Raw genomic sequence first — 23,707 nt, forward strand, 5'->3', positions numbered from 1 at the left:
GGGGGGGCAGCAAAACAATATGATTCAACCATATCCTTTTTTATCATCTGATATAAAACCAGCTGCTGCAATTATTATCAAAAGTCAGTAGAAAAACATTAATGGAATAAATTATAAGACTGTCAAGACCCTATCAAGGAAACAAACAGGAAATTTCTATTAAAGTAGCCATAAAATGTAATCATAGAAGTCTTATGTGCTGCAAAATCAAACTCAGCCAAAGACTTACAAAATTGCATGAGCTGGTAGGCTCAAGTACTTATCTATTCCAAATTGCACGAGAAAAATCATGTGATTACGTATCAACAATATACATGAAAAACTACGAGGTAGCTTATAATAATTATGCAGAAGAAAAGCGTCCGCATAACATACAAAAATAATTTATTTAAACCCTGCAAGTGACATTGTACGTTCGGTCCAAACAACCGCACACGATCAAACAAAAATAAGATAAAATGAAATTTTCACATCTTCGAGGCGCAAATAAGTTCAAATTCCGGCCAAACAGTTGCAGGAATTGTTCAGTGAGTTAGCTAATTCTGTGAGTTTTTTGATTATTGACCGATCAAGATGTTTGGTTTGTTACTTTCTATGCACTAATTAAATTAAGCCTCTTCTGAACTAAATTACATGAAAACTACATTAATCTTAGACGATCAGAGCTGAGTAATTTTTTTCATGTACATTATTAAGAAATTTAACGGTATAAGGTAGTTTTCCAGCCAAGCAGAAATGAGTTCCGATACACCACATAACCAACATTCACAACAAAACATAAGACAGCAAATACACTTTTTCCAATCTTACTAAAATATAAACGTTGTGACTTACGTTGGTTCGTCCTAGCTTGGAAATGCTAAGTAACGTTTGCCTTGCTTCGTCCGGAATCCTCGATTGTAGTTTGAAATACAGCAAGGTCCAGTCTGGTACTCTGAGGGATTGGAAAAACTGAGGGCTACTGTCCCCCAACATTGTTTCCAACGCTTGGAGTGGGCTGCTGCTGTTACTTCTAATTTTCTTGGCGATGTCGCTGAGCATTCGCCCCATCTCAGGACTGTGGACCTGACCTGCGATTACATCGGTGAGATTGACCTGAAATCTGTCGCAAACATCGCTGATCGTTGTCCACACATCCTCGACGACTTTCTCCTCCTTCTCCTGAATTTTGTTTAACTGTGATGTTTGTCTTTCGTGGCTGATTTTTTTTAATTCTTCTGATAGGGATACTAGCTGACTCCGCGCTTGATCGAGGTCGGCTTTTAGTCGATTGTTTTCAATTTCGATGGCTGCGGAAGCATCACGAGCAGCTTTCAGCTCCTCGCGAGAGGGTTCTGTCCTCGTGTACCGGTTCACAAGAGCCAATACAAAAGACCAAACAATACACAATAGTTAACCGAGAACTCCTAAACAAAGAAAGAACAATGGTAATTCCCTTGTGAACCGGTACACCAGGACAGAACCCGCGAGAGTCATCGCTTGGTAGAGTTGCAGAAGTCTCCGTTCCCATTTTTAGCGAATTTATTTTCTCGATCAACCAACGGTGTTTCGCCACTTCTCCTTCTTTGAATTTCTGTCGGAGGATGGCAGAAACAACTCCAAATAGAGAGGCGATGGCCACTTCATTGTTGTGAACATATCGGCCATCCAAGCTCCCGCCATTTTTCAAATCCGAAAGCTGGACCATGCAAAACTCGCTTCGAAAATGTGCCACTAACGGGCTACTTGAGAAAAACTTCCTCACTCTCATGCCACATATCTTGAAATTTAAAACAAACGATTGCTTTGCCTCATCTGTAGAGGGAGAGTGCAACAATTCAACCCTTTGAAGTTCGAAGGAATCCATAACTGCACTCTACCGCGGGAAACTAAACTTTCCCGCTTTTGCCTACGCATATCATATGAAATCCAATCTCCAAATGTCGATGGGCCGATCCAGCCCCTAAAAAAGAACAGGCTTCATCGTGCCCAGCAGGAGTAGAGATATTGTACAAAATCAAGATTACTGTGAGCGATTACAAAAACAAGCTGTCAAGGCGATAATAGACACTTAGCCGGTTTATGACGTCACTCCATAGCAACCAGCCTTTTCGAATATTTGAACTTCCGTTTACTTGTGGCTCGTGATGCCTTGCTAGCAAATACAGTTCGGATATAAATATGTGAATGTCATTGTCATTCTATTAGCTAGGCTGTACGCCGACTATAAGGTAAGCTTTGATATTGCTTGCGATGTAACTTTCCACTTTAATAAGCCGTAGCAAGGAGTTCCAGAGAAGACGTATCACTTGTTACCCTTGTTACCCTAGTTGGTTTATCATTGATAACCGTGTAGTCAAAGTGAGATAACAAATCCTGTAATTTTTGGCCAGAAGTGGAGGAAATTGAACCGTCGGTTAGACAAGTACAATCGCAGTTTAAGTCGCCGATGATAACTACATTCCGGTGTTTAATCCAGAGTTTCTCGAGTATGACCTGAAATCTATCAAATAATAGAGAATCTGTAGGTGGTCTATAAACAGTTCCCACGATGAAACCGGACGAGTTTACCAGAATCTTAAGCCATATAGCCTCAGTGTCCTTCGATTCCAAGGAGCTTAGCCTTGTTGAGCATATATGTTTGGCGATGTAGAAAAAACATCACCACCGATGGTGTTAGCATCTCTGTCCCTTCGGATAATCTTGTAGTTATCAATCTCGAGTTGTCGATTGTAAATTTTCCGATCCAAGTGAGTTACAGTAATCGCAAGAATTTCAAAACGGCATAGAAAATTAGAATATACAGCGCTCTGTTTCAATTTGAGTTTAAATTTCATTTTAGCAATAGACTGCACTTCCCGTCAGTTTAGCGGCAAAATAACTTGCGCAGGATGTTGGGAGAACACGAGAAAAGTTTGTAAATCACTCGTCATTCGGCTCGCGTTTATTTCTTGAGTGGAGGCTGTAAATCTCTCATTTTCCTCTTGTTTTTCTCCTGTTTCCATTTTTGTGCGCTGCATTATAACCCGTGCCAGACGGTAACACTTCTGGTTACCTCCACCCCCCCTTATGCGTGAAGCATTGTGGGATGTAAATCAGACGAACACTTGAAGTAGCGTCTTGCGGAAATTCAGGGACATATTGATTATCAGGGTATCCAAGTCAACTGTTTAGGCTTGCTGGAAAAATATAGTTCGGATATAACTCTGTGAACGTCATTGTGATTCCTTTAAACTGTACGCCGACTATAAGGTAAGCTTTAGGTGCATCATGAATTTGCTTGCGATGTAGCTTCCTACTTTACAAAGCTGTTCGTAACAAGGAGTTCCGTCCAAATTATGTAGCATTTCAGTTGAAAGTTAAAAACAGACACCGCATTTATTTACGTTTAGGACTGTAAACTGCATCTTAATATGAAGAAAAAATGCCTTGAATGCGGCAACTGACGTTTTCCTGGGTGCCTTATTTCAAGTTTAAGGTGTCATTTACGTGCATGAAAACTCTCGTCTTCGCGATCGGGTTAATAAGTCTTGTTTAGACCTCTTTTTGGTTGTGTAATCGTCTCTTACCAGCGATAGCAGCGTTCATTTAAACTCCATCTTCGTTTTAAACTTGGGTGAGATGCATAATCCATCGAATAAGCAAAATATCATCGAGGGAAAGTACGCTACTAATTTATTTTCATCGACTCTTATCTCAGTTGGGAGGAATGAACTGCTTGTAATTTAGCAAGAACTTGGTGCCCGGCCATGATTTCCAGCCTCAAGTACAACTGATTGTCGAAAGCGCAGTCTTACTTCTTTGTATATTTAAATTACCACCCAACTTGTCTTGGTGCCAGAGAAACTAGAATCGAATTCTGTGACTTAGGAGTGTATTCATTTCCACCAACGTTGAATGCATGCGATGGAACCTAACAAAATTAAACGCAGCGTTTTTTCCCTTGCTCATGCCGTACCGGGAAACAACTTTTAGTTTAGCCTTTTTGCCTATCAGGTCGTCCCCCAGAATAGTTTCTTATAATCACAATAATATTAGTCGATGCTAGCGACGTGACAGAAGCTCAAATACGCAATTCATGTTTAACACCGGATCACAGTAATTCTAATCAATGCAAGCGACACGACAGAAGCTCAAACGTTACCGCCTCCTTCACCTTCTTCGCTAACAAAATTCAAACAGTCCCGAGTAATCGTGGAAGATGGTGTATTTTCAGAGATGATAGCGATTGAGCTAGATGAGAAAGAAAGGATAGCTGGATAAATATCTATCGATTCTATTGTATTAAAAAGATTCCATCGAAATCTTTCAATTCCACTAAATGAATATTTTATGATCTTATTTCCATAAATGATTGTTAAAAGGAACATTTCGTTAAGGATACCTTACCCCACTATTCCATGTTGTTTTTGGAGATAGCTGTTCTTAAAGGTATTAGGAACTTTATTTCATAGTACTTCATAAAGTCTCTTGCAATTTATTCCTTTCATGTTAACTAGAGCAAATGTTTAGCGTCCTCAGTTCATTGAACTAAATACTTAATTTATGTCTCGCATTTGATCAATGCAAGAGACGCCACAGATGCTCAGTTCGAAATGTTACCATCTCCTTCACCTTTTTCCCTTACGAAATTTAGAATGTTCTAAGTAACCATGGAAGCTGGTGTATTTTCAGAGATGATAGCGACTGAGCCAGATGAGATATAAATGATAGTTGGATAAATATCTATTGATATCATTGTCTTGCCAAACTTCTTTCAAAATCTTTCGAATACGCTGGATGAAAATTTTGCGATCTTTATACCTCTGTAAAAGAGAAGCATTCCTTCAAAAGTACTTTACCCCACTATTCTTTATTGTTCTCTGAGATTACTGTAAATAACGGTATTAGGAAACTTTATTTCATAGTATTTCATATAGTCTCGCGTGATGTTTGCCTTCCATGTTCACTATGGAGCAGATCTTTAGCGCCCTCGGTTTATGAAACTGAAAACATAATTAAGTTTCCTCTGCTGACCTTATGTTTTATGAAAAGAAATGCATTCTATCTGATTAACCCTTCTGTTATGAATACTTATTGCAGTAATCATGAGTTATATCTGATCAAAACACGAAATGTGCACAACTGTCTGCCTGGAGTTTTGAGTCAGATTTTAGAGCTCCCCGCGGCGCGCTAAAAGCAATTTTTTTCACTGAATTATTTGACTCGCACGACGGACGTCGCCGAAAAGAAGGGACTGTTCGCAGTCTAAAGAAATGAGAACTGAAGTGATCTCCAAATTGATGTCCTTCAGCCAAATTACAATACATGCATTGAGTTTAGCCCAAGGCGAAAAACAAGCTGAATTGCGAAGAAACTGGATTTTTATCCAGACAAAACAATTATTGTCGTTGTCAACCAATAACTAAATATTACGCACCGCTAACTTAAATGCTCTCGAAGAGTGTAGACATCTTTATTTTTTATTTTTTTATACAGGATAGCCCCTTCAGTGTAGTAAACACTGGTATCAACGGGGGTCCTGTTACTCACCCATCCCACCCCAGGGGAGGACATCCATCACACAGTAATCTCGTGCGTGGGAAATTAACGTCTCCTGCCTCTAGCCCTGCAGGAGAAGGGACCTCCATTTATTCGTCCCTATCCGAGAAGACTAGAATATCTAACCATTTCTTGATGTTATAGAAGGGTAGCATATTCTTCTCAATTATTTTTTAAGACCTTGAGTGTTGGTCCGGCCGGGGCTCGAACCCTCGACCTCCCGCAAAACAGTCCAGCGCTCTATCCATTGAGCTAACCGAGAGGCTTGAGTTGATTGAAAAAAAAAAACCTTTGTCTCGCGTTTTAAGAAGCCAAGACATGATTCACTGTCATCTTTAAACTACAAGTTTAAGCGCATGTTTCTCTGATTGCTTATCCCATATTCTTAAGTAATCTTTTAGTTCAAAATCATTATGCATGATGTTTGTTGGCAGTTGCTATGGAGACCCAAAGGAACTTTTTTATGCTAAAATTATGCTACCACTCTTTTCGAATTTTGCTATCTTGAAAATGATACCTGGCGTACATGCAGTAGTGTTTATCTGGTTCTTTCTGGAGCATCACTTTATTTTCATCGTCGTAAGTTAGCAAGAACTTGGTGCCATAATTTCCACCCGCTTCAACAATAACAATAACAATATTTGTTTATTTCCACCATTTGCAGATCTCTCTGAATTATTGGTAGGGTCAGACACTACACAAACAAACATACAGATATACGTGTATTTATGTAAGTATACGTGTAATTATATAAATATAAAGATATAGATATAGTATAGTAACAATTGAAGTACAACTGATTGTCGAAAGCTCAAAGTCTTAGTTCTTTGTATATTTAAATTACTACCCAACTTGTTTTCGTGCCAGAGAATCTAGAATCGGATTCTGTGACCCACAAACGTTAATGCATGCGATGGAACCTGACAACATTACTCCGCAGGTTTCTTTCCCTTGCTCTTGCCGTACCGGGAAACAACTTTTAGCGTTTTTGCATACCAGGTCTTTCACCTGAGTAGTTTCTTATGATCACAGTAATACTAGTCCACGTCATCATGAGTTATATCTGATTAAAACACGACCTGTTCACAACTGTTCGCCAGGAGTTTGGAGTCAAGTTTTTTTAATCACCCTTCCGTTGTAATCTTGCTACTCTTCGCGATGTTCTCAGTGCTACTTTTCGAGCGCCTTACTCATGGAGCTCCTGCGCCGCATCGGCGTCACTGCAAGAGTTCCCCGCCGCGCGCTGACAGAAATTTTTTTATTCACCGAGGGACTGCTCGTAGTCCATGGAAAGAAAGTTTTTCTTTCTACAGACTTCTTTCATGTTTTTCTTCTGCTAGAGCAACCAGGGGCGCAACAGAAATCGTTTTTCCCATGTTTGTGTGCTGTAACCCGAGCCAGATGAAAACACTTCTGGTTACCCCCAAATGCGTAAAGCATTGTGAGATGCTTAGAAAAGAATAGACTGAGAATTACAAGTTAGGCAGACACTTGAAGGAATACCTTGCTGAAACTTTCGGAACACATTGATTATCAGGGTACCTGAGTCAACTGTGTAGGCTTGCTAGCAAATACAGTTCGGATATAAATCTGTGAATGTCATTGTCATTCTATTAGCTAGGCTGTACCCCGACTATAAGGTAGGCTTTGATATTGCTTGCGATGTAACTTTCCACTTTAATAAGCCGTAACAAGGAGTTCCATCCAAACTGTGTAGTATTTCAATTGAAAGTGAAACAGACACCGTATTGATTTACATTTAGGACTGTAAACTACATGAAGAAAAACTGTTTTGAACGCGGCAGCTGACCTTTTCCTGGGTGCCTTGTTTCAATTTTAAGGTATCATTTCTGTGCATGATAGTCTCCCTCGCAGCCGTTTTTAGACTCGTCACGCAACACTCCTCCCTCTTGTAGAGAGGACCGTTGCGTGACGAGACTAAAAACGGCTGCGAGGGAGACTATGTGCAAGAAGACTCTCGTTTCTTCCATCAGCTTAGTAAGTCTTTTTTAGACCTCTTCTTGGTTGTGTAATCGTTTATTCCCGGCTATGGCAAAGTTTATTTAAACCGCCTTATTTTCAAACTTGGTTAAGATGCGTAATCCGTCGAAGGAAGAGAAAATTATCAAGCGAAAGTACGCTACCGATACCCATTTGGCGTCTCCTATCTTATTTGAGAGGGATGAACTGTTCGTAACTTAGCGAGAACTTGGTGCCATGATTTCCAGCCTCAAGTACAACTGACTGTCGAAAGCTCAAAGTCTTAGCTCTTTGTATATTTGAACTACGACCCAACTTGTCTCTGTACCAAAGAAACTAAAATCGGATTCTGTGACTTAGGAGTGTGTTAATTCCCACCAACGCAGGTTTCTTTCCCTTGCTCATGCCGTACAGGGAAACAGCTTTCAGCGCTTTTACATATCAGGTCTTTCACCTGACTAGTTTCTCATGATCACAGTAATACTAGTCGTCTCGAGCGACGCGACAGCAGCTCAATTCGAAACGTTGACGCTTCCTTCACGTTCCCTTACAAAAGTTAGACTTTCTTGAGTAATCGTGAAGGATGATGTATTTTCAACCATGATAACAACTGAGCCAGATGAGATACAAAGGATAGTTGGATAAATATCTATTGATATCATTGTACTGGAAAGATTCCATCGAGATATTTCAGTTCCATTGAATGAATATTTTTTAATGTAGAAAGCAACATTCCGTTAAGAATACCTTAACCCACTCAGTTCCATATTGTTTTTTTTTTGAGATAGCTGTTCTCAGAGGTATCAGGAAACTATTTCGTAGTATTTCATTAAGTCTCCTGCGTTGTTTTCCTTCCATGTTAACTGGAGCATTCTTCAACTCATTTAACTAAATACGTTATTTATGTATAACACCTGATCACAGTAATTTTAATCAATGCAAGCGAGGTGATAACCTGCTGACAGAGGCGTTTATTTGTTAACTTCCCCTACGGTCCAAGTAAAAATAAAGTCCTCTGCGCTCGGCCTATTAAATCTTCTTCGAGCTTGCGCCTGGGAATTATCCAAGTTTGTGGATAATCTGATTCGCAAAAACCGGTCAGAACCTGTGTTAAACACGTCTTTATGCGCACGCATCCTATTTAGCTATATAGCAAGACCAAGTGTGAGCCCACAATCACGGTTATGGCGTCTTTCAATGTTCTTCGGGAAAGTATTGTCAGTGTTTCGAAGAGGTTTTTACCTTCAAGCTACGACTTAACCTCATAGCAATTTAGAGCCGTCGAAAGTTTCATATCTGGTCGAGATACATTCGTTTCTTTACCTACTGGCAACGGTAAATCGTTGATTTATTAGCTACTTGTTCCTTTGGTGAACTACCTTCGCACCGAACATGGCTGTTGAAAGTTGGCCGAGTACTACTGGGAACTAATTTGTTTCTAAGCAACAGGCCGCGCATGCTCGAAGAAGATTTAACATACCGAGCGCAGAGGACTTTATTTTTGCGTGGACCGTCGGGGAAGTTAACAAATAAACGCCTCTGCCAGCAGGGTAGCGAGGTGACAGAAGCTCAATTCGAAACGTTGCCGCCTCCTTCACCTTATTCCCTCACAAAATTTAGACTGTCCCAAGTAACCGCGGAAGATGGTGTATTTTCAGACATGATACCCACTGAGCCAAAGGAGCTATAATGGATAGTTGGATAAATATCTATTGATTTCATGGTTTTGGCAAGATTCTTTCGAAATCTTTCGACTACAACGAATGACAATTTTACGATCTTTCCACCTCTGTAAAAGATCAACATTCCGTCAAAAGTACTTTACCACAATATTCTCTATTCTTCTTTGAGATTGCTGTTTCTATTTTGGGTTTGAGGTCGTTCATCCTGTACGTAAATGAGTAAGGTTGATACATACAAACCATTCATCAAATTATAGAAATCTTACACGTGAACGATAAGCATCAAAATGTAGGCTACAGATATGGTAAAATAATTTTATACACAGCATAGCTATCACTTTTCGAACCTCACAACAACTGTCCAAAAAAGAAGAGAGCACAGTATTGGCAGAATCTCCACTATCCTTCTCACACTACGTGGCACTAAGAGTAAATGGCTAATTTAAGATTGTTTTTAAATTGCAAATCAGAGTGGAGTAAGGCCAAAATTATAATATTTGCGATGGACTTGGTAAACATATGGGAATATATAGGAATATTGATGAGTAATTCAAAACTAAAATTATAATATGAAGTTAATCTGACAGCGGCAAATTAGCTGAATTGAAAATAACATAACTGTGTTTGGTGCGCAAGTTCGAGACAGTCCATTACCTGGGTGTCTCAGTTATTTCAAGTATGTGAATCGGTGACGACTCTCGCTTTTGCGATCGGGTTAATTAGCCGCCTCGATTAACTTGAGTTCTGTTCATACCTCTTCTTGGCTGTTTCGTTAGTGCTAAACTTGATTCACAGACTCAATCCATCGAATGAGCGAAATATTCTATCGAGCGAAAGTACTCTACTGATTTCAATTTTTCATCGTCTCTTTTCTCGGTTGAATAAAGGCTGATAGTTTCGAAAGAAACTGTTTGGGGCTGCGTCGGTGGGAGTAACGAAATAATTTGGATATATCAACAAAGTTGAAGTGGTAAATTGGCCACCGTAACGATTACAAAAGCTGACGTTTCGAGCGTTAGCCCTTCGTCGGAGCGAATAGAGGAATTGTGGGTTGTGTGTGCTTTTAAAGGCAGAGAATGGAGCTACGTTATTGGTGGGAACATGGCAACGTGGGAACATGCTACGTTTCGAGCGCCTCACTTATGGAGCTTCTGCGCCGCATCGGCTTCACTGCAAGAGTTCCCCGCGGCGCGCTAAGAGCCATTTTTTTCACTAAGGCACCACTCGTAGTCTATAGAAAGAAGGACAAAATTAATTATCTCTAAATTCATGTCCTTCAGCCAAATTACAATACAAACACTGAGTTAAACTCAGGGCGAAAAACAAGCTGAATTGAGAAGAAACTGGATTTTTATCTAAAGGAAATATTTGCTTGCAAATAGAATTTTTATGCTTCTTCTACCCGTTGTGTACTTTTTATTTCCTTTGGGGGCCTGGGACTTGGGGTGGCATTTATTTGGATTATACCCAATACCCTTTAGGATACTTGTGCTTGCCAAGTGACCAGGCTCCCATGTGAGCGTCATTCCGTTCCATCTTGATGGTGGTTGAAGACGTGGCTTTTCATCGTGGGTTTTCATCGTGGTTTTTCATCGTGGTTTTTCATCGTGGTTTTTCATTCGAGGTGAGTTTTATTAATTTTATCCCTTAAAACAGTTTCCTCTTTGACGATTTGTCTTTAGAAGTCCCGAGCTTTCTGTGGTTTGGTCTATTTCTTACAGTTTGCTTGCACATGTGCTTGGTCGAATTCACAGCTTTCTTCGTTTCGACTTTCTTTCTTTGGTTTTATGGCTAGCTCACCTCCCACAGTTCTTATTTTAGGCCATTCGTTTGTTCGAAGGCTGAGTTCAGACCTTCGATCCAATTTTGATGCCCGTGCTGCCGAGCATTTTAATCTTTTGGGCGACGCCGTGATTCACTTGCATGGCGTGGGCGGTCGTACTGTGAAGAAACTTCGCCTTTACGACCTTGGTGTTGTTTCTGCCCTAAAACCCGACGTCATCATTCTTGAAATAGGCACTAATGATCTTGGTGCTAACCGTCCCGAGGTCGTCGGTTCAGGGATCGATGATTTGGTTCAATTGCTGCTCCAATCGTACTCTGTACGAGTCATCGGTATTTGCGAGGTGATACCTCGTGTTCGAGCGCCGTTCTTCAACACGGCGGCAACGATCCTCAACCAATATCTCACCGATGTTCTAGAGCCTTGTCCCAACGTTTTTTAACCTACCAATCGATGCACGGATCCCAGCTAAGATTCGGAGCCGAATTATTCAAAATGAATTTGTTGATTTTGGCTCCCTTCTTGTTCATCCAGCTTTTGAGGACAAATTTCGCATCACACTCCAACCCTCCCAGGAAGGCTCTTCCCCATCGTTAGCTCTTGAGCCAGCAAACAAAGCTAAACGTATTACGTCAATAGATGTTTGGCTCCAAGCTTTTCATGTTTTTGTGGGTATTTTTACTGCACAGTATCCCCATGAGGCTCCCGGGCTCATGAAGTATGGGGCTACTATTCAAGATCTGGCTGCTAGGGGGCATAATTGGCGTTATTATGATGAAAACTTCCGTTTTTTGCGCCAGTCTGAGGCCACCTCTCTTCCCTGGGGCTCTGTACATTGGGAATTGTGGTTGAAGTCTCAGACTAATGCCAGAAAATCCATTCCAGCAACCAGCCTTGCTAAGAACTTTGATATCCCTCGGGGTTATTGTTTCAAGTTTCATAAAGGGGGTTATTGCTCAGGATGCTCCTTTAAGCACTCATGTGCTAAATGTGATGGTCCACATCGGGCTATAAATTGTAATTTTCGTGCCTTTAGCAAAGGACACGCTTCCAAATTGTCCAAGCAACGCAGCCATAACACCCCTAGCAGCCGGATCACTCCCCAACCTACTTCCTCGGAGCTTCCAACACCTGTCCACAGTGATCGTTTGCAATTTTTTCTTTCTGGGTATGTCCCTTCCGTAGTAGAGCTTTTATCCAATGGTTTTAATTATGGCTTTCCCTTGTACTATGAAGGACCGCGAGACTCTACATGTGCTAAAAACCTACTTTCTGCAATCCAATATCCTGAGGCAGTTGATGCCAAACTAGATAAAGAAATTGCCGCTCATCGCATTGCAGGCCCTTATTCCTCTCCACCTTTTCCCCATTTTCGTATATCTCCACTGGGTTTGGTTCCTAAAATGACAGAGGGTGAATTCCGTATGATTCACCACCTTTCTTTCCCTCAAGGTTCATCATTGAATGATGGCATTTCTTCAGAATTTACTAGCGTATCCTATGCTACGGTGGAAGATGCCATTCATATCATTAGAACTGTTGGCCACGGCTGTTTTATGGCCAAAACAGATATTAAGAATGCTTTTCGAATCATTCCTATTCAACCCCAAGATTACAACCTTTTGGGGATTTATTGGCGAGGATTTTATTATTATGACCGCTGTATGCCGATGGGGTGTTCAAGCTCTTGCAAAACATTTGAAATTTTTTCTTCTGCCATAGAATGGATTGCCCAAAAGAAATTGCATATCGATCACATTTTGCACCTGCTGGATGATTTTCTCATTGTCTCCCCCTCTCCTGATTTGTGTAAACAACAACTTGATTTATTCTTAATGCTCTGCCAATATCTGGGCATCCCTATGGCGCCGGAAAAAACAATTGGCCCTTCATCAACAATTTCATTCGCAGGTATTGAATTAGACTCGGTCCTTATGGAGGCTCGGCTGCCTCCTGATAAGCTAGTAAAATGTCAGGACCTAATTTCCGGTTTTCTCAGGCGTCGCAAGGTTACCTTACAAGAGATACAGTCGTTGACAGGTTTATTGAACTTTGCCTGTACAGTAGTTGTTCCTGGTCGTGCATTTCTGCGTCGTCTTATTGATTTGACAATCGGTCTTCGGCGTCCTCATTTCCTTATCAGGTTGACTCAGGAAGTTAAAGCAGATCTTAAAGTCTGGCAGCAATTTCTGTCGGGTTTTAATGGTCGCTCCTTTTTTCTCTCAGTTGATTGGGCTAATTCACACCATCTCAAATTGTATACCGATGCATCCGGTGCCATAGGCTTTGGGGCAGTTTTTGGCGGGCATTGGTGCTATGGGGAATGGCCCGCGAGCTGGCGTCATTGCAACATAGCATTTCTTGAATTTTATCCCATTGTCCTAAGTCTCCACCTCTGGGGACATACTATGAAGAATCAGCGTATTTTGTTTTTTACCGACAATGAAGCATTGGTCCATGTTATTAACAAACAGACTTGTCGTGATAAGGACTTACTGTTCTTTGTGCGTAAGCTGGTCCTAGTTTGTCTTAATTACAATATGTTTTAAAGCTAAGCATGTCCCAGGCTTACAGAATAAGCTGGCTGATTCTCTTTCTCGGTTACAGTTGCAGATTTTCAAACAACTGGCACCAGCTTACATGCACAAAGCTCCCACGGTCATACCTCCTCATCTGCAGCCACTGAGTTGGCTTCAATAGCTTCCTTTTTACTTCGCTCCAGTCTTCAGCCCTCATCCATACCAACTTATCAGCGTGCTTGGAAGCTTTTCCACCAATTTTTTGTTTCTACCTTTCATTACCCTTTTCAAGCATTGCCTATTTCACCTTCCATTTTGGCCTTATTTATTGCTTATTTGTTTCGTTCACAGTATGCTCCATCCACTGTGATGACCTATGTGTCATGTTTGAGTTACTGCCATAAGCTAAAGGGCTTTTCAGATCCCTCTAAAGTTTTTTATGTTGCTCAGATGCTTAAAGGTTTTCACAAAGTTGGCTTTCGCCTTGACAGTCGTCTTCCCATTACATTGCCCATTTTAGCTAAATTAATTTCTGTGGCACCTTCTTTGGTTGGTTCTCCTTATCAAATTTGTCAATTTCAGGCAATGTGTTCACTAGCATTCTTTGCCTTTTTACGAATTGGTGAAATGACTTCAACTAGTGGGTGGAGTGATACTTCTCCCTTACAAATTTCGCATGTTAGTAAGCTGCTCAGCTCTTCAAGGGATTTGAATGCTTTCAAGATTACTTTCGATAATTTTAAACATAGTTACAATGCTCCCCCTTTTTCCATTTTGGTGTCTCGTCAGCCACAATCCTGCCCTGTGGAGCTTTTGGCCAAGTATTTAGCAATGCGAGGGACCCGACCGGGTGCTCTCTTCATTACAGTGGATGGGGCTCCAGTTTCTCGGTCTCATTTTTCCAATCAGTTGTCATCTGCCGTACAGTTTTGTGGTTTGTCCCCCTCAGTCTACAAGGGACATAGTTTTCGAATTGGCGCTGCTTCTCATGCTGCAGATAAGGGGTTATCCGATGCTCAAATCCGCCTCTTAGGGCGATGGAAATCTAATGCATTTCTTAAGTATATTAGAACACCTAATCTTTGCTCTTAAAGCTGTTATTTTCTCACCATCCAGCGGGTGCAATTGCCTCAGTTTACTATTTTGTTCCACCTGCAGTATTAGGTAGTAGGGGTGGTTCTTACTTTTGGTGTAGCCCAAAATATTCTTTCTTCTTACTTGAGTAAGGCAGGTTCATGTAAATTGTCCATTAACACAGGACTATCCATTGTTGATATGGGGCATTAGCTAGCATGGGCAGCTCTTGCCTTGGGTTGGCATTGTGTCAAATGCATCGAAGAAGTTAAGTGAGGCGTTTAAGCCTTCTTTCACATATTTTGTTTAGTATCCTACTGTTGATCTGGGGCATTAGCTAGCATGGGCGGCTCTTGCCTGGGGTCGGCATTGTCTCAAATACACCGAGGACGTTAAGTGAGGCGTTTGAGCCTTATTCCACATATAGTTTAGTATCCCACTGTTGATCTGGGGCATTAGCTAGCATGGGCGGCTCTTGCCTTAGGTCTTAGTCTCATTATACTTGTCTTTTCTTATCCTAATGTTGATCCAGGGCAGTAGCTCGCATGGGTGGCCCTTGCTTGGGGTGGGCACTTACTCGCTTACCTTCAGATAGTCTATTCAACAGCATAATGGTTGACTATTGTGATTCCGAGCATTAGCTTTCATGGGCGGCTCTTGCTTCTGTGCTGCGCTTGCCTGGGGTGGGGCGGCATGTGTGCGGTCACATGCTTTGGCGTTTTCAGTGCCCTCACCTTTACTGGGCCAAACTTTGTATCAAGGATTTGATTGAACAGTAATTTTAAATAAATGTGGCTATGGGATTTTGCCCATAGCCATTTACTCCAATTGTTGATTGGTTATAATTTTTCCCAGTAAACATAGCTCAGGCAAGGTAGCATATTTGGGTTGTTCATATAATTTATAAGGGAGAAAAGGCATAAAATTAGTTTTATTATAGTTGTCAACCAATTACTGATTATTACGCACCACTAGGTTAAGTGTTCTCGAAGACAATGACGAGCGGCATTCAATCCGAAAGGGAACTGACTGAAGGCGCATCTAAGGAAAGTGAAGGTAACTCAAAATCAATTTCCTTCTGAATTTTGTTAGTTTGTTAGTTTTAGAAATTTAAAATTAAAAAAAAAATAGAATTGCTGTTAATGTTTACGTAATCTTTGCAATGAAGAAAGAATTGCTCAATAATTAAGTTTTGAAAAATGTGCACGACTACCCATCTGGACACAAAATAATGCTGATTTATCATCAGGTTAATATGATAAAAAGAAACAATTTACGACTGAAAAAGCTATTCAACCCGCAGAATAAATGCTTGTTTAATGCATGAAACAAATAGATTGTATGTTGTCGTGTGTCTGTTGAGTAATACATATACAAACTTATTCACATATAGTTTAAACCGGTAGAAATATTTCAGTCCTTCTGCAAGAATGCTTGAAAATCAAACTGCGTGAACAATATCATGCATTACATGAGAAATCTGGTAATATTTCAGAGGCAGAGAAACTGGTTGGCCAACAGGACGTTCAACCGGCCGAAAGTGAACTGACTAAAGGCGCATCTAAGAAGAGTGAAGGTAACTCAAAATCAATGTGCATATGTATTTCGTTAGTTTGTACGTTTCAAAATTCATAATTTAAAAAAAATGGAATTCCTGTTAATTTTTACGTAATCTTTGCAACAAAAATGAATTGCGCAGTAGTAAAGTCTTGAAAATGGTAACGGCTGCCCATCTGATACAAAATGATGCCAATATATTATCAGAGAATCATGATGACTGAAAAACGATTCAAGTCTTACAATAAATAGTAATTGGCCTTTTTTTGTGCTGAAGGAATCTAAGCCAGAATAATGACACCGGCCACTGATACTGTTTGGCTTTGCAAATTACATGTACTTTGTTGAGACACTTTCGCAATCTAATTTGTTTATTGCTTCAAATCTAATCATAAGTGGAGAAAATGAGGAATTCGAAAACTTAGGACGTTTGGCTGTTGACTTAGCTTACTTAAATAACGGTATACGATCTACAGCAATATCTAAAGTTTTACTGTTTTCTAAACATCAGACATATTTGACTGCTTAAATTCTGAAGATAACTGAATATAATCGAAAAGCTTTGAAATGAGATTGTTATTTCATTTATTTTATCTCTTTCGAAATGCGCAATGAAGTCCTTTTGGAGCTCTTAACGTCAAGCTCGTAGATTAGCTATGCAAAGACTCACGTACGATTCTGTTTTTGTTATGTTCCATTACAAAGAAAGTGTAGTAAAATAATTTTTGGCAGCGAACAAATAAATTAGATGAAACTGAACTAGATGGAATCAATTGGATTTAGGTGGCCCTCAGGTTGATCTCGGTTGGCCGTTCGCAGAAAGTAAACCTGATCAAACACTTGATACACATCCCCCAACGATTTGTCTAGGAGTTTGACTAATGGTTGTCAGCCATAGGTCGAGGGTTCAATTCGTTTATAAGGGAACAATTCGCGGTTGATTATTGGTTATTGTTTTTAATAACTATATAATTGTTTTTGATTTGATGTTTAGAATGCTACTAATTTGATTGATTATAGGGAATAGGTAATCACCTAGAAAAAATTCTGCGCTAAACATTAAAAAATAGCATGAAAAGCTAACCTCCATGAAATCTCGCACAACCTTATATTTGATTAAGCTAGTTTTATGTTGATTCACCATAATATATAGTAAAAGATTTTCTACGTTGAAAAGCGATCAAACTTTGTTACAACAACAAACATATGAAACATATGTGTGAACTGCGGTTATGAGACGTATATGAGAACGATCCTTCGCAGTAAAGCACTATTTGAGCAATAGTGAAAATCAGACCTGAAAAGAATTTCAGGCCTGTACGGGATTCGAACCACTGACCTCTGCGATACTAGTGCAGCGCTCTACCAATTGAGCTAACAAGCCAACTGGGAGCAGGCCATCAAATTAATTCGATATAAACCCGTAGATGATAAATCAAACAACAACAAACATATGAAACATATGTGTGAACTGCGGTTATGAGACGTATATGAGAACGATCCTTCGCAGTAAAGCACTATTTGAGCAATAGTGAAAATCAGACCTGAAAAGAATTTCAGGCCTGTACGGGATTCGAACCACTGACCTCGAAACCTGTTTGATTTATCATCTACGGGTTTATATCGAATTAATTTGATGGCCTGCTCCCAGTTGGCTTGTTAGCTCAATTGGTAGAGCGCTGCACTAGTATCGCAGAGGTCAGTGGTTCGAATCCCGTACAGGCCTGAAATTCTTTTCAGGTCTGATTTTCACTATTGCTCAAACTTTGTTACAGCGGAAAATCAGGTCTAACTTTGATGTCTTTGATAACTTTGAAACTTTGATGTCTAAAAGGGATAACGAGTTGTCAGAAATTTCCCAGGTATATTTCAGAGCCGGGTGAAAAGAATTGACTGCGGTTATGAATTGAATCAGCTCCTCTCCGGTAGAGGAGGTGGCACCGATACAGTCGTCGATGTAGCGACCGTAGAGTTCAGGTTTGGAGCCGTTGTATTGGCTGAAAGACTGGTGTTCGACAAAACCTACAAAAAGATTTGCATAGCTAGGTCCCATCTTGGTGCCCATGGCTACACCATTGGTTTGTTTGAAAAAGTTGTCCCCGAATGAAAAACAATTGAGTGTGAGCACTAATTCGGCTAAGCGTAATAGTGTTTAAGATTTAGGTTCCTTAACAGTACGTTGATCAAAAAAATGTTTAAGGGCCAGAAGACCTTCGCTATTAGGAATGACAGTGTAAAGAGACGTAATATCCATGGTGAAAAGAAGTTTGTTTTGGCCAAGGAAATTAAAGTCGCGAAAAATTTGAAGAGCGTGTTGGCTGTCTTTAATATATGATACTAAAGTTTTGACGATGGGAGCCATAATTTTGTCTTGATAGTTGGAGATAAGTTCGGTAGGGCAACTGTAAGCCGAGACAATGGGCCGACCCGGGTTGTTAGGTTTGTGAATTTTAGGTAAAAAGTAAATACAAGAAGTTCTAGGAGTGGTTATGATGAGATTTTTTGCTGTGGCCGGCAATTCTTGTTTAGTTATGAGTTGATTGATCGTATTCTTGACGGTGTTTTGATTGCTGGCAGTGAGGTCTTTGTCGACCTTTTGATAAAAAGAGGAGTCAGAAAGTTGCCGCAAAGCTTCTTTTTGGTAGAGGTCGGTGCGCCAAACAACGACTGAGCCGCCCTTATCGGCCGTTTTGATAACTATGTCTTTGCGTTTTCTAAGGCTTTTTAGAGCTGACCACACTTCAGAAGAGAGATTGGAAAATTTGGTAATACGATTGAAATTAAGTTTGTTGATATCGTGGCGACATTTTTGGATATTTTTGTTTATGTCTACGTAATCTTTGAGATCATGAAAGTATGGCCAATTAATTGAGTCTTGAAATCGTGAACGACTACCCATGAATTTGAATTGATGTAATTCATTATCAGGCTGATATTATAAACAAAAACAGTTGACGACTGAGAAACAAAATGATTTCAGTCGTAGAATAAATGCTAAATGACCTTTCCTTTTGTAATGAACAGGATTCATACGTGAGCAATGATACCAGTGATATTGTTTTCCAGTGCAATAAAACATGTACAGTCGGACTTGTATTACATGTAAGTGGCACCAAGAAATCATAAATTCTCTTCACAGCACCATATTAAGCGGTCACCCTGTATTAAGCGGTTGGTTTTCAAAGTCACCTGGATTTGTTTCCCCTGAATCACTGTAATTTTCTCTCATATTAGGCATTCGTGGTCATCCCTTTACTAAGTCGCAACGGCTTGTTATCATTGTCTTCCACCCGTGTGTTCAATGGTCGATAAAAGCGGAACCATTCAAAGAAAAAATTATCTTTTAAGAAATTTTTATCTATGTTTCTCTCCGGAAATGAAAGTAAGTTGTATTTTGAGCAAGTTTCTGTACATTAATTGGTTAATTAAGGCACAAAGAGGCATCGTACAATAGCCCTATTCTGTGGAACCTATAAAGTGCAATTCTCCTTGAGTGACCGTTGAAAAACCTCCAAGCTGATGATTAATAAAACTACTGTTGACTTTAATTCTTATTTTTGACAGCATAGCAAACAAGGGTAAGAGAAATTGAAAAGTGGCTGATTGACAACTGCGTGTTGCTCTTCAAAGATAATGGATTTCCTAACAATGACCGCGTGGTGTGATCATCTGGGCAAAAGTAGTCCTGAGAAAACTTTGAAAAAGACTTCCGCTAGGGCTCACTATCATTGACAGCGGTCTCTCTCTGGACTACTCTCACCTGGACGATCTGACTACATGATCATATATTACTCCCTGGTTCAAACCACAAAATGAAGCTAGCAGTAAAGATCGGTTAGTCTCGTAACAACTTGCCTACTTGACTGCTGAAATACTGAATATTTGGTTGGAGAAAGTACTTTTCATTTAAATCCTTCTCTTTCGAAATATGCAACGAAGTACTTTGGGAGCTTTTCGGCAGCTAAGGTCAAGCTTGTAGATTAGTTATGCAAAGGCTCTAACGTAGGATGTTTTTCGTTTGTTTTGTTCCATTACAGAGGTAAAGTAACAAAAGAATATTTTTGCAGTCAATAAATAAATTGAATCAAACTGAACTTTATGGCATCAATTTAATTTAGGTGAGCCTCGAGTTGATCTCGGTCGGCCGTTCGTAAAAAGTAAACCTAATAATACATTCGATACATATCCGCCAACGATTTGTCTAGGAGTTTTACTGGCCAGTTGTCGGCCATGGGTCGAAGGGTTAAGTAGCGCGTTGACGTGGGAACAACTCGCGGTTGATCAAAAGTTAATGTTTTCATTTGCTAATTTGTTTTTTTAGTTGATGCAGAAAACGCTCCTGCTTTGATTGATTTTAGGGAAAAGATAATCACCAAGGAAAAATTCTGCGCCAAACATTAAAGAATAGCATAAAAGTGAGCCTCGATGAAATCTCGCACAATCTTATATTTAATAGAGCAAGTACTATGATGAATCATCGCAATTCATTTAAAAGAACTTCGACGTTGAAAAGCGATCAAACTTTGTCACAGCCTAACATCAGGTCACAAACGTCCTTTCGCAGAAACATGCGAGTGGGAGAAGAGGCTGGGATATTCGCTGCTATTCGCGAACTCATCGTAGAGAATTGTTTATGGTGGTATAAAAATACACTGAGAAACAACTCCAGTTTCTTCATTTACTGCAGTACTCAAAATTTCAAACTTACAGGTTTCTTCATGAACTATATTTGTGCTAGTAAATTATTATGTTCAGATACCACATACTAAAGTCACTTCGCCACAATTTTCTCCTTACTCTTTCTTGGGTTGCCAACTGAGTAGAAAAAAAAAAGGAAAATTTTACAAATCTGACCCAGACAGTTTGTTTTAAGCTTTAACTTTCATGACTAAAATGTCCGCAAACGTAATGCTAGCGAAAAGCGACTAAAACTAGCCTGATTAGATAAAAGACACGTTGACCTAGCTACATAGCCTTGTGTTTATTTTTACTAGAAGCGCAACAACAGCAACAGTATCATGACATCATAGAAAAAACCAAACAGTTTGAAGCTGATCACAAGGAATGTATGAGGGTGTTGCCATACGAAGATAAAAGCGGTCAGGTGTACGTTCAACTGTACGTGTTCCGTTGCAATAACGGCAGATCAGAAGAGTTGAAAAAATCTGCTCGAAAGGACTTTGGAAAGATGGGTGTGGGGCTAGAGTGGACAGATTTGGGCAAAGAAATATCTGATGGGCCAAACATTACCCCTGGAGTGTCAAGAAGATTGGAGAAATTCGAGGTTGATGAAATTAGTAAGATCATTGACACTTCTCTACTCATTTTCAACAAGCATCGTAACATCACTTTAGTGTACCCTTCTCTCAAAGTAACGAATTCGAAGCCGACAAACGAGCCTTGCATCATGGTTAATGTTATCGGCAAAGGTCGCATCCCAATCGGCGAAACCGACATTCCAGCATTTATTGGAGGTTTCCCGGTAGACATCGTGGAGGGATTTTGGATTGAATCGTAGGCCTCATCCAGGCCAATTGAGCAACAAGAACAGGGGGATTACCTTCGTTTGGGAGCGAGCATTGGCATCAAAGGGGTCGCTGCTGCTGGGACTTTAGGTGCGATTTTGAAAGATGATGATGGTAACGATTATTTGCTTTCTAGTCATCATGTGATCGGAGAAGGAGACACAAAATGAAGTAGGAAAGATCGGCTTGTCTCGAAACAAGTAGCATATTTGACTGCTTAAAGTGCACCTACACCCAAAAAATTTTTTTCGCTTAACGAAGTAAGCTTATTTTTTTGAGTATTTCTGCGCAAAATTTTTTTTATTTGCTCAAATCTTCAATTTTCTATGCCCAGTCAAAATACGGAAAATCGGCCGCCATCTTGCCCCACGACCGAGTTTAAAGAGGAATGGCTCTAGTGGGTAATGTGACGTCAAATCGAGAAGACGAAAGTCTGCTTTTCACACATTTTCACTTGTTTGGGAAGGTTGTAGCCGACAATTGTCCGAAAATATGCCGACTAAGTGTGCTGTAGAAGGATGTAGCAACGTGCGAAATTTGGAAGAGGGTATCGCGCTCCATACAATCTTCATACAACACACCTAGTCGGCATATTTCGGACGATATCGACGACAATCTTCCCAAACAAGTGAAAATGTGTGAGATGCAGACTTTCGTGTTCTCGATTTGACGTCACATTACCCGCTAGAGCCATTCTTCTTTAAACTCGGTCGTGGGGCAAGATGGCGGCCGATTTTCCGTATTTTGACTGGGCATAGAAAATTGAAGATTTGAGCAAATAAAAAAATTTTTGCGCAGAAATACTCAAAAAAATAAGCTTACTTCGTTAAGCGAAAAAAATTTTTTGAGTGTAGGTGCACTTTAAATTCTGAAGATAACTGAATATAATCGAAAAGCTTTGAAATGAGATTGTTATTTCATTTATTTTATCTCTTTCGAAATGCGCAATGAAGTCCTTTTGGAGCTCTTAACGTCAAGCTCGTAGATTAGCTATGCAAAGACTCACGTACGATTCTGTTTTTGTTATGTTCCATTACAAAGAAAGTGTAGTAAAATAATTTTTGGCAGCGAATAAATAAATTAGATGAATTGTTCCACGAGTTTACTAGGCTGAAGACTTTGTCTTTGACCGTGAGTGCCAGTCAACATTCCTCTGAACGAAAATTGGAAGAACTTTTCAATCGTGAATCAAGGGTTGTGGCAGACTTCTTAGATAGTTTTAGGGGCCTCATTCGTAGAGGAAACAGTCTTTACCAAACAGAAGTGTGCATCGATGTTGCTATAGCGAAGTTGAAAGATAGATAATCAAGAGCCCTTAGATCAAATCGCTTTGTCGAAATTATTGGCACTTCAGATTACCCAAGAGGCAGTTTCCTTCGTTCGTGTGAAGTCCAAGGTTTGGAGAGAAAATGGTGTATGTCCGGCAGCGTCACTGGATACAATTTCATAAAACAGAAATGTATCCCAGCGCGTTTGAGTCTCGGTTCCACCAGGATGCATGTAGAGTTTCATGACCTTGACACGGGAGTAATCTGTGAATTCTATGAATTCGTTTCTGGGGAAAGCTGCTTCATGATTGAAAACAAAGAACAGCCATTCACTCGTCTAGGTGATTCTGGGGCAGTGATTTTTGAAAAATGTGACGGAGAGGATTCCATGTTAGCGATTGGCATTGTTACTGGTGTACAAATTATGAACAACAAGTTTTCTGCCACTTTTGTGTCACCGTTGGATGCTGCTCTTGATAAAATGTCAAGGAAACTGAGTAAAAATCTTCAAATAGTCTCAAACTATGAATAGAAAACATCCTTGAAAAAGAATACGGGGTTTTAAGTTTTTTTTTCCTGCTTGGAGGTCTCCTTCTGGATTTATTTAGAACCAGCGGACATTAAGACACAATTTGAATATGAATTGCTCCGACAACATTATAAGGTCTAATTTACCTTCAGTCTGAAATGAAGGAAAGTTACAAGGTTTATTTGCGAGAAAGTATTGTTGTCTTCCCCAAAGCACAGGAAGTGAGCTTATATTTCAGCCATTTTGTTAATGAGTTTATTCATTAGTTAA

At 40.0% G+C, this 23,707-nt stretch overlaps 3 protein-coding genes and 1 pseudogene across 8 annotated transcripts in view; 3 read left to right on the forward strand and 1 right to left on the reverse strand.

The window, feature by feature from the left end:
• The window catches only part of LOC148733156 (uncharacterized), a 5,279-nt gene extending 3,146 nt beyond the window's left edge, over positions 1–2,133 (reverse strand). Inside the window, exon 1 of the mRNA XM_088756219.1 lies at positions 835–2,133. The gene's annotated coding sequence lies outside the window, so the exon portion shown is untranslated. The remainder of the gene's footprint in view (positions 1–834) is intronic.
• Positions 2,105–22,741, forward strand: LOC148733157 (uncharacterized). 6 transcript variants are annotated; one of them, XM_088756214.1, is made up of 6 exons: positions 2,106–2,210; positions 6,185–6,250; positions 10,664–10,806; positions 15,534–15,614; positions 16,054–16,134; positions 21,089–22,741. In XM_088756214.1, exons 4-6 carry the CDS (start codon positions 15,554–15,556, stop codon positions 21,631–21,633), a joined length of 687 nt encoding a protein of 228 aa, XP_088612340.1. In that variant the 5' UTR covers positions 2,106–2,210; positions 6,185–6,250; positions 10,664–10,806; positions 15,534–15,553; the 3' UTR covers positions 21,634–22,741. The 6 variants fall into 6 exon arrangements, with proteins under 6 accessions (XP_088612341.1, XP_088612340.1, XP_088612338.1 ...); XM_088756212.1 differs by lacking the exon at positions 2,106–2,210 and adding an exon at positions 3,075–3,231; XM_088756218.1 differs by lacking the exon at positions 2,106–2,210 and adding an exon at positions 3,076–3,231 and having other exon boundaries at positions 21,110–22,741.
• Positions 10,814–13,801, forward strand: LOC148733158 (uncharacterized; annotated as a pseudogene).
• On the forward strand, positions 13,715–15,556 carry LOC148733159 (uncharacterized). Its single transcript, XM_088756211.1, has one exon. It carries the CDS (start codon positions 13,854–13,856, stop codon positions 14,574–14,576), a length of 723 nt encoding a protein of 240 aa, XP_088612337.1. The 5' UTR covers positions 13,715–13,853; the 3' UTR covers positions 14,577–15,556.
• Positions 22,742–23,707: the final 966 nt, after the last annotated feature.

The sequence above is a fragment of the Stylophora pistillata genome, chromosome 4 (assembly GCF_964205215.1).
Source record: "Stylophora pistillata chromosome 4, jaStyPist1.2, whole genome shotgun sequence".
In the NCBI taxonomy this organism is placed as follows: Eukaryota; Metazoa; Cnidaria; class Anthozoa; order Scleractinia; family Pocilloporidae; genus Stylophora; species Stylophora pistillata.